This window comes from Chelonia mydas, chromosome 1 (genome assembly GCF_015237465.2).
Source record: "Chelonia mydas isolate rCheMyd1 chromosome 1, rCheMyd1.pri.v2, whole genome shotgun sequence".
In the NCBI taxonomy this organism is placed as follows: Eukaryota; Metazoa; Chordata; order Testudines; family Cheloniidae; genus Chelonia; species Chelonia mydas.
Window position 1 is genome coordinate 154,836,883 of NC_057849.1, and position 9,589 is coordinate 154,846,471.

Below are 9,589 nucleotides of genomic sequence, written 5' to 3' on the forward strand. Positions count from 1 at the left end.
TTTTATTATAATCATGCTTCATTATAATGACAGTGCATATGAGCACAAGAATTGATTTGTTTTCACCATCCATCAGGCTAAATAGATTTGTCTTGGGGAAATATATGGTTGTGCTGAAGTGATGTAGAGCTGGTCTCAGGAGTAGTCATTTTAGCTGATGATAGGGAACAAATCCCACAGTAGTGTGGGCATGGACTTCTAAGGTTATCTAGTCCAAGTGTTCACCTGATCTGATCCATTTGTCTAAAGGTCAAAACAGAAATTGCGCAACTCTACCCAGATACTTCTGTTGTGTTTCACAGGATCACTGCTTCTAACAGAATGTCAAAGGTTAATTTTAAGGTGATGGCTGGCTGAAGTAAAAGGAGCGACACCTGTTTACCATGAATTGTTTCATTAGAATTATCTTTTTACTAAGTATAGAGGTCCCATGGGCTTGCCTAACCAAAAAAAAAATGTTGTGGAATAAAATGCAAGCGCTCAAACAATTAAGTTACTAGATCTCATTTCACATCCATTAAAAAAAACCCTGTCAAACTGACAATTTAAGAGTTGAACTGTGCTGCTGGGCATTTAATACCAGTGTCCCTTCTGGACCTACATACAAAGTGTACCCTGCCTATTCTGTCTGTTAGCATCACTTATGCCACAAATTGTCTGATAGGAGTGGTGCTGTAGGAGATCTAGAATACAACTTCGTTTTTCTAGAGAGCCCACTGCTGCTGTTTGTCAACAAGGGAAGCTATCATTTCTACAAAATCACAATGTAAATAGTTCTGTTTACCCAACTGTGGAGCTATTCTTGGTAGCTGCAATAACTCTCTCATCAAACCCTTCACCCTCACCTTCTTCGATATCTTAAATCTTGAATGATTTAATATCCATGTATTGTATAGAAAGACTGGATCCCATCTGTAAACATGGAATAATTGTTTCTGCAGAGTAGCAACAGACCAATCCCATCTGTTCTCAAGTACTCTGAAATTTATTTCTCTGTTGATAGTGACCTTTAGAAAGTGTTCCCCTTATGTCTAAACAGATGATTAGAGGAGGGAAGTACATGCTGCCTGGTTTTTATTTTCAGCTTAGAGATGATATTGCACAGTGCATTCTTTCCTTCTCTGTAATTAAGATATTTTATATCACTAGTGGGGTGTAAATATGGATGGAAGACACAGTGTAACCTTCTTTCCTGCTGTTCGTATCTCTATTTTTGTGGCTTATAAACCAAACCTACATGAATCTGGTTCTCTGGGCAAGAGGGGTTATCATCTTGCATTACACTCGCTACCCAGGGTGTTGAAAAGCAATGCAGCCCTTGCTTCCTCCCCAAATTACGTGTACAAACATTAGGCCCGGGACACTGCCTGCACTCCAAACAGCCAGCTGAAGAATTAGGAACCCTGTGATTGCTCCTGAATTGAGCTCAGAGCCATAGTTAATTAGGGACTCTATGCAATGACTGACCATTCACCCAGTGTTGTGCCAGAAGAGGTGCTCCAAAAACCCCTTTTAAAGTGTTGCCAGCATAGTGAAGGAAGGATTGGAATAATTCCCCTGTTCTGCTGGAGCTGAGCTATTCCCTCCCCTCTGAATAGGGAAACTATTCCTTCCAGAGATGACATCTCCAAGGCTTTTAAAAATACATAAGAGCAAGTTTTTGCCCCTCCCCCCCCCTTTTTTTTTTTTTTTTTTAAAACACCCATGACTGCAAAAAGTACCCCAGGCAGAATTCTTGCAGCCTTTTTAAAAACTAAACAAAACAACAGGTTCTTCATTACTATCCACCCTCAAATCAAACTTAATGCTGTGGTCTACAGGCAGTATATTCAGTAGTTTTCGGGCAGGAAGTACAATATTTCCAGCAAAGGAATTTAATAACTTTGTCCAGTAAAGCTACCTCCCTCCTTGGTTATTAGTGCTTCTGCTGAAATGAGCCATTTCCCCCATCCCACTCACCTTCCTTTTTACAGCACACATCCCACTGGAAGCCAGTTTATCAAAGGGTGAAATTTGAGACCACTTTACAAAAACATTGGCTACACATCACTGCATTTGCTTTTTACACCAGACCTGGTGGCCATCATCTTCCTGTTATATGTAACCTATAAACCAATAGGGTGGCGTTCTGGCTAAGGACACTTAAAATATGTGAATGTTTCCCCTATAATTCACAGTCCTTAAAAGCTAAAATGATGCTGTCATCTCCTTTAGGCTGCACCTGCTTGTTTATTCGCTGGGAGTCTCTCAGTAGGCTCTGTGCTGCCTTCATGTCTGGTTAAATTATTCAGATAGTTATGCTGACTATTTGTGGGGGTGGGGGGGACATGGAAGGCAAAAATGTGATATATTTTGGGGGGAAAGGACTACTGTCAAGCTATTAACTTAAGCTTGACTAAATTATGTTTTAAAATGGAGATCCCCATTAAATTCCATAGATTAAGTGCCTAAATTAAACCTAAATTTCCCCCCTAAGTGTTTAAGGTTATAATGACATGTTTTTTTCCCTCCTGTCAGAAATACGCCGTGTCGAGAATAGCCTATTGTTGTCAAGGAAATTACATTGCCATTTTATGCGACTGGTAAGAATAAAGGGGAACAGTTGCTAAAATTATAGCTATTTCAAGAAAGGGCAGGGGACAGTGAGACATCCATTGCTGGGAGTTTGACTCTCTCTGAATGTAAAGTGGCTGTCCTGTTGTGGACTCTTAAAGGATGGGTTTCCTCATGGGCATGTCAGTGGGTTTAGCATGAGGATCAGGAGAGCCCTTAGTATCAATTCAAACAGAGGTGGCTGGAAAGTTGCTTGGTTTAGTAAACTCTTGCAGTGTTTTATAGAGTCTTTGTATACTCTAGCTCCTCTTGAGTTCAGGGCTCAGTGGATCAGCTCTCAAAGGCCAGGGTCTTTGGGTCTGAGCCCAGTCTTTACAGTGCTATAGGTCAGGAGTCAAAGTAAGTCAGCAGAGATACCAGTGTAAAACAGCATTAAGAGCCACAGCTAAGGGGCTGTGCTGCCCATTGGGCCCAAGGATATGGGCTCAGCCATGCAGCAGAGCACTAGTGAGCAGTGAGGCCAGGGAGTTGCTGATGAACCCAGCTCCCAGGCTGTTGTGACCTGTTAAGCCTAGCAGAATGAGTTCCATCTTGACACACAGGCTTGGGTATGGTGAGAAGGAGAACAGCACCCTAACTTGCCTGTGCTGTGAAGCTGGGAGCTCCACCAGGGAGACACTTTCTCCCTTTGGTGAACCTCTTGTTTGCCAGCCAGGGAGCCTTGTTCCTATGAACTGAACTGAGACACCTGCTGCTGGGCTTAACAGGTCTCGGGAAGCTTTGTAGGTGGAGATCATGGATGCAGGGGAATAGATATTGGGCCTCCCCGTTGTACACCAGTCCCAGTGCAGAGCCCATTTTCTTGGCCCTCCTTAGTTGCATGCTCTTTCCCCCCTCCCCACCCCCCCCGACACCCCTTACCCTGGTTTATTTTTACTGATGCTCTTTAATTACCCTTCAAGCTGTAAACTCTAATGTAAATTGCACTGTGAAACAATGCATGTGATTACGAAAAAACATTCTTTAGTAGCACATGGCTTATTATTTTTGCTAATCTTCCTTTTAAAGTAGTCTAACCTTAGAAAAAAAACAGTTCAGAATGATTTTTCTTTAATGTAACGTGGAAAGAAATATTAAATTTTGCGGTATCTGCAATTTACTTTGGCCTCTGGGGTTGTAAATAAAGTAGTTGTAAGTATTGGAGCCAGTTTCTTTTTTTAGAGTTGTACTTGAAATGCTACTGATTTTGCTCAGGTGCTAATTTTGGAGTGAGTAGATGCGATTTACTGTGTAGAAGTGATCACTCTAGGCAGGTGTGATAATGGTAATTCTATTTTATTTCTGTTTAAAGTATTCCCACAGTTTACATCTTCCAATTTGATGCTGCTACCCAGCAGTTAAATTACAGACACCAAATCTCTTTGAAGCATAAAGGCTGGGACATTGCATTTGAGGAAACAGGTGGGCTCTGGATACTCCAGGAGGACAAAGCAGCATCACTTCTACTCTACAGGCCTGTGGATGGACATTGGCAGGTTAGATGTACTCTGATACAATTGCCAATATCTTGTGTCTGCTCCAGTCCCCTCAGCAAAAGGCAGAATAACTGAATGAAAATTAAATGGCACAATTGCTTTAATGCATTATAGTTCTGAGCTGAGGTCAGATCTGGGTCTGATCAGAGATAAGCTCATCCTACTTCCTTCATTTGTGCAAAACACAGAATTTAGCATGACTGGCAGTCTCCGCTCAGGAGATACCCAGGTCTGACCTAGAAGAGTCAGGATTGAGGTACCTGCACAATGGTTGGCAGCCTTAAACCTGGTTTAAACTAGCATCTCTGCTCTTAAACGCGACTGTCACTTGATTTAAAAAAAGATACCCGGTACACTCCTCTTAAATCTGTACTTTCTCCAACTTTTTTTCTGGATGGGGGTCCCTCTGCAGCTCCCCACATCATCATTTTACCCTAACCCAGTGGTTAAACTAAAAGGGAGCATAGGGGAATATAGCTCCCCCTCCTCCCAAAATCCCAGTGAGAGCTCACACTCCTCTATGGTTTTGAAAAACTGCTTCCCTCTGAAGTGGCTGGTGATGAAGGCTTGCTGGGAGCGGGGATTTCAAATGGGAGCAGCAAGAGGAACTGCCTGACTGAAGAATGAGACTCTCGACCTTCCTAGTAGTCGGCTGAGCAGCTGTACTAGTTTCTTGGTCGTAGTCTACCACCCTATCTTTGTCCCAGCAGCCAACTGACTCTACAGGACGAGTGTCAGCTTCCACACTGAAGAGTGTGGCACACTGACATAGTACTGCAGCCCAGGAAAACCGCCTAGTCTCAATCCATCCCAGTGACAAATTTGCTAGCTCCATTGCTAAAGTGGTTTTGGTGGTAGGGTGTAGATTCTGCTAGCAGCCTTCAAGAAGAGGGAGCTAGAAGAAAAATAAAGCATGGAGGAAAATGCTCCCTGCCCACCTTTTTCTGTACCTATCTCAAAAGGAACCTCTGTGAGGAAAGAAGAAACAGTGGTGGCCCTGATGTTAGTATCTGTTATTGTTCCGTTGAGAACTGAGTCACCAAAGCTGAAATGTGAGCTATCAGTTTCCCTATAGTAGCCATTAGATTTCCAGACAATAAATTCTCAACCCTTGTAAATCTAAGAGGAGTGGGATATAGTTGGAAAGTTTATTTTAAATTTGGTTCATGGGAGTGTTCTTGGACCTTCACCTCTTCCCCAAGCTATTTCTTTACCTCGTTGATTTCCAGAAAATTGATTCCCATTTTTCCTTCAAATCCTTGGGCAAGCTCTGTTTTCCAGGCTGCCTTAGGTAGAACATGGTGACCCCATGCCAGGCCTCAGTGATGAGTTTGAGGGAAGGAAAGGTGTTCTGTTAAATCTCCCTTTCTTCAGGGTCCTCAGACGAGGCTTTGCATTTCTCAGCGTGCTGGTCAGTGTAATGTGCTTTGTATGATTGCTGCTGCGGAGCGTAGTGAATAGGTGTTCTTTCCTTTCCCAGCCTGTTGCTGATGACGAAGGATTAATGAAAATGTCAAAGTACTTGCACGACAACTGGACAATGTTTGAAGGTGAGCAACTTTGTCGAAAGGGCCAGGGAGCGTGTTACAGAGGGTTAAAGCACAAGGGAAGGAGTCAAATCAGAGTTCTGTTCATGGCTCTCCTTCTGGCTATGGACAAATCACTTAGGGTGTGTCTACACTGAAGTTCGGAGTGAGCCTGTCAATCTGGGTAGACACACTTGTGTTAGTGGGGCTTGAGCTCATGCAAACTGAACACACAGTTGACACCTGTATTGGCAGTTTCAGTGGAGATAGCAAGGACGGAGTAGCCACCGATACTGAACTATTCCTTCAGCTTAAAGGCAGCCCCTGCATGTCTAAGTTAAAGCACTTTGAGAAGACAGTACAGGGAAGCTTGCCCTGCTACTCTGTGCTGTACCTGAAAATGAAAATATTAAGCATCTATTCTGGTAGAGGTTTTGTTCATGGTTTTTGCCCTTGTTTTTTCTAGAAAAATGCCTTTTCTAGTTAGCCTGCAGGAACCAGACATTTTTAAACAAATGTAATTAGAATCGCCAAGGCTGGTGGGGTAGGAGTCAATGGATGTCTTGTTATATAGTCAGGTGTGGCTTAACTCTGTGCATGATTGAGGCCTCATGCTAGGATGTTATGAAGCCTGTTTTAAAAGAAGGCAAAGAAACCCTAACTTCCCTCCTTGGAGGGCCATAATTTTTCTGCATATATAATTAGCCCATGTAATTTGGCAGAGTTGCTGGAAAACTAAATTTAATACCTTTAATATTTAATCTAGTGAATATTTTCTGTATGCCATTTCCATTAAAATTGGGCTCAATCTTTGAAGGTATATTTCTGCATCCATTAGAAGGGAGTATATTTGTAATGTTTTATACAGCTCAGATATTTCAAGGAATATCCATGTTAAAAGCAGGGTCCCGAATGAGAATGAGTAATACAGAAATATAGTGGAAAACAAGTCAATTCTGAGAGTTGCTTTCCAGCATAGCTAATTACCGTTATGTATTATAATAGTCTGTGGGTATCTGCAGCTGGGAAAGGAGGACTGTTCAGAGCATAGTGATTATTATAGCTAATTAACGAGAGGAGGCTCAGTTGATGAGCACCTATTTCAGCTATGTAATTAGTGCTTTTACAGATTATGAAAAAGGTACTTACCCTACTTGATAAAACAATGAGATTGCTTATGTTGCTTCCTCCCTTAGACAGCTGGTGACCATAGAAACTGTAAGACCTCTTGTAACCTAAGATTATGGAAGCAGAAATTGAATACTTAAACCTTCAGTTGAATAAACTATTGCCCCTGAAAAGAGATTCTGCAAACCCTTAACATAGTCCAGTCGGGTGAAAATTACAATTGATATATAGCTTGATTGTTTACTCACTAATGTGTCTCTTCTTCCTGCCCACACCTGTCTGTTTCTCCTTTTACTTAAAGTTAAGGACTTTTTATTTTTTAGGTGAGGGAAGGGATGTGGGGGGAGAAGGAATCACTGATGGCAATTAGACCACCCACACTCTAACTGCTTCTAGAAACACAATAATTCTAACCTGCCAGTTTTAGTCTATACTCCCCAGAGTAACCTTCCAGTTATCTTCCTTGACTGTTCAGGCATTTTACAGGAAAGGACAGAGGTGTCATGCTCTAAGAATACATTTAAACAGAATCTTTAAGGATGTACTGTAATAGGCTCACAAAGGAGTGGCGGAACCTGCAGGGATCAGTGCTGGGAAGTTTGTGTATGCTTATTTTATAATGTCCTGTCTGAATTTTCTAATGGTGTGTTTTGTTTGTTTGTTTTTTAAATGTAGGGAATACCAAACTAAACACAGTACTCTAACTGGAGCCCATGCAGTGTTTGAGCATTGTGGAATAATTCAGATGCTTTAATGCACTCCAAGGGGGTCTTTAATGACATTACCAAGACCAAGATTTTCAAGAATAGAGGCCTAGAGTTAGAATTTGTATTTGCCCTCATTGATGTCAGTGTGAGCTGCTGGGTGCTCAGTACTCTTGAAAAGTCAGGCTGGCCTAAGTATTGATTTCAGATTCTAACTTTAGGCTGTTAAAAATCTTGGCCTTGGTATGTAGGAGTGTAGTAGTGGTACTTGTGAGTGCCTCACCACGTTTAAACAGAATAAAAATGTTGTGTATTAAGATGTCTAGAATTATAGTGCAGGAGTCAGGAATATTTTGTTTAAAATTTCAGTGCAAGTAGTAGTTGGGAATAGTGATCAAAGCATCCACATTGTCTTGTTTTTTCTGCAACAGGGTCTGTTGGGACAGAAAGTTGCTACAGCAGTCTTTACAAGGCCTCATTCGACAACATGGCTATTTATCTACAAAAGAAAGAGGAAAGACTACAGCAGCAGAAGAAGAAAAGAAAAGAGCTGCAGCACGAATCTAATAGACAAACTAAAAAGACCAGAACAAGAGAATCATCCTAACCATTAACTGCATCATTTGCTTGTAACTTCTACAACACTGAAACCAGACTAGGCACTGAACCTTTTTTTTTTAAGCAAAGTGAATGACAAACTTCAGCGTTCAGTTTGCATGTCAGATAGGGAATGGCTTTAATGAATCAGGTTAATTTTCTTGTAATGACAATATCCTGCTTGCGACAGATATTGTATTTACTGTATATATTGTTCCTTGCCATTTGTTCTATCCCAGCAGTTGGAAAACTTAATGCTGGTAATGCAGTTTTAGTAATGTGAAGCACAATATCTTCATATTGAGCTAGTGCTTTACTTGGAGAATGGAATTTGTCTTACGCATTGGACTCCACATATAACCTACATTGAGGCTGGTTTCCAAAAGAAGAAAGTGTGCTAATTAGAAGTTGACACCAAGTATTTTAGTTTTTTGTTTTAGACCGTTCGTTTAATATGGCAGCCTATAAAAGAATAATCATGAAAAATTCATCTTTTGAAAAAAATTTTTAAATACAATATATAAGGCTGTAATTGACAGGCCTTTATCAATTTTTTTATGCTTAAATGACAGATGGTTACGAATTCTGTGTTAGTACTTAATCTAGCACTATTTACTCAGAGGAAACTCCCACTGGAAGCAGTGCGGGAATAGATTTTACATACTGTAAAGCAGCAAAAGGTGTCAACCAAACCCCAACGCCATGTGAGGAAGACTGGTTTGCTGCATTCTGACTTTTCAGCTTATCTGTAGAAATGGTTTCAGAGGACCCAGTGCAGTACTATCTTGTGTCCCGCTTTTTGCGACAAAATTTTCATTTGATGCTAGCTAAGAAATAAAAATCTTAACTAACAGTTGAGAGAATCTTATGGCATCAGTTGTTACTTCATCACATATGTTTATTTAATGGCAGAGGAAAACTATATCTATATCAGAACACAACTTGTCTTCATGGAATATACTTCAGATGGGATTGTAAAGCTGGGTGTATAAATCTGTGTGATCCATTAAAAACATAACTATGAACTGAAAATCTATCCAGGTACTTATATAGCTCATCACTGTGGGATCTGAGCCTTTTTAGTTTTAAGTAGTAAAACTTTGCATGCAACTAATATACAAGAGATTGGTGAACTGCAAAGGAAAACCCCTTCAGTTTATTTCTAGAGTATTAGCTGTTGATCATTAACAAAGCAGAACCCACCACTTATATCCACACACTTAAAATTGCATTATACTATTGCTCTTATTGTAGGGCCCACAGTCAGGATCACTGGGACCCTTTTGTGCTCATTGCTGTTAAATCAATTTTTTAAAAAGCCTTTTCATGAACACCTCATTTGAAAGTCCCACTTAAGGTGGAAGCATTATATGCACTACCATGGAACCAGCAAATATACTAAATTCATCTTAATGATCTAATCTGGATTTCTTTCCATATTGCTTTAGGAGTCTGCCTTGTGCCATGACAAAGCTTCCATTCATGTTGGAGTGTGATGCATCAATGTCATATGTTGGACATTCAGGGAAGGATTGTCCACCTGTTT

The 9,589-nt window shown here is 40.8% G+C and overlaps 1 protein-coding gene across 3 annotated transcripts in view; it reads left to right on the plus strand.

Annotated features, from left to right (window-relative positions):
* The window catches only part of WDR4 (WD repeat domain 4), a 31,754-nt gene extending 22,675 nt beyond the window's left edge, over window positions 1-9,079 (plus strand). For all 3 annotated transcript variants that reach the window (XM_037903350.2, XM_037903361.2, XM_037903370.2), the window contains 4 exons: window positions 2,518-2,582; window positions 3,905-4,088; window positions 5,569-5,638; window positions 7,878-9,079. In XM_037903350.2, coding sequence (XP_037759278.1) covers window positions 2,518-2,582; window positions 3,905-4,088; window positions 5,569-5,638; window positions 7,878-8,053 — 495 coding nt within the window. In that variant the 3' untranslated portion in view covers window positions 8,054-9,079. The remainder of the gene's footprint in view (window positions 1-2,517; window positions 2,583-3,904; window positions 4,089-5,568; window positions 5,639-7,877) is intronic.
* The last annotated feature ends 510 nt before the right edge of the window (window positions 9,080-9,589 follow it).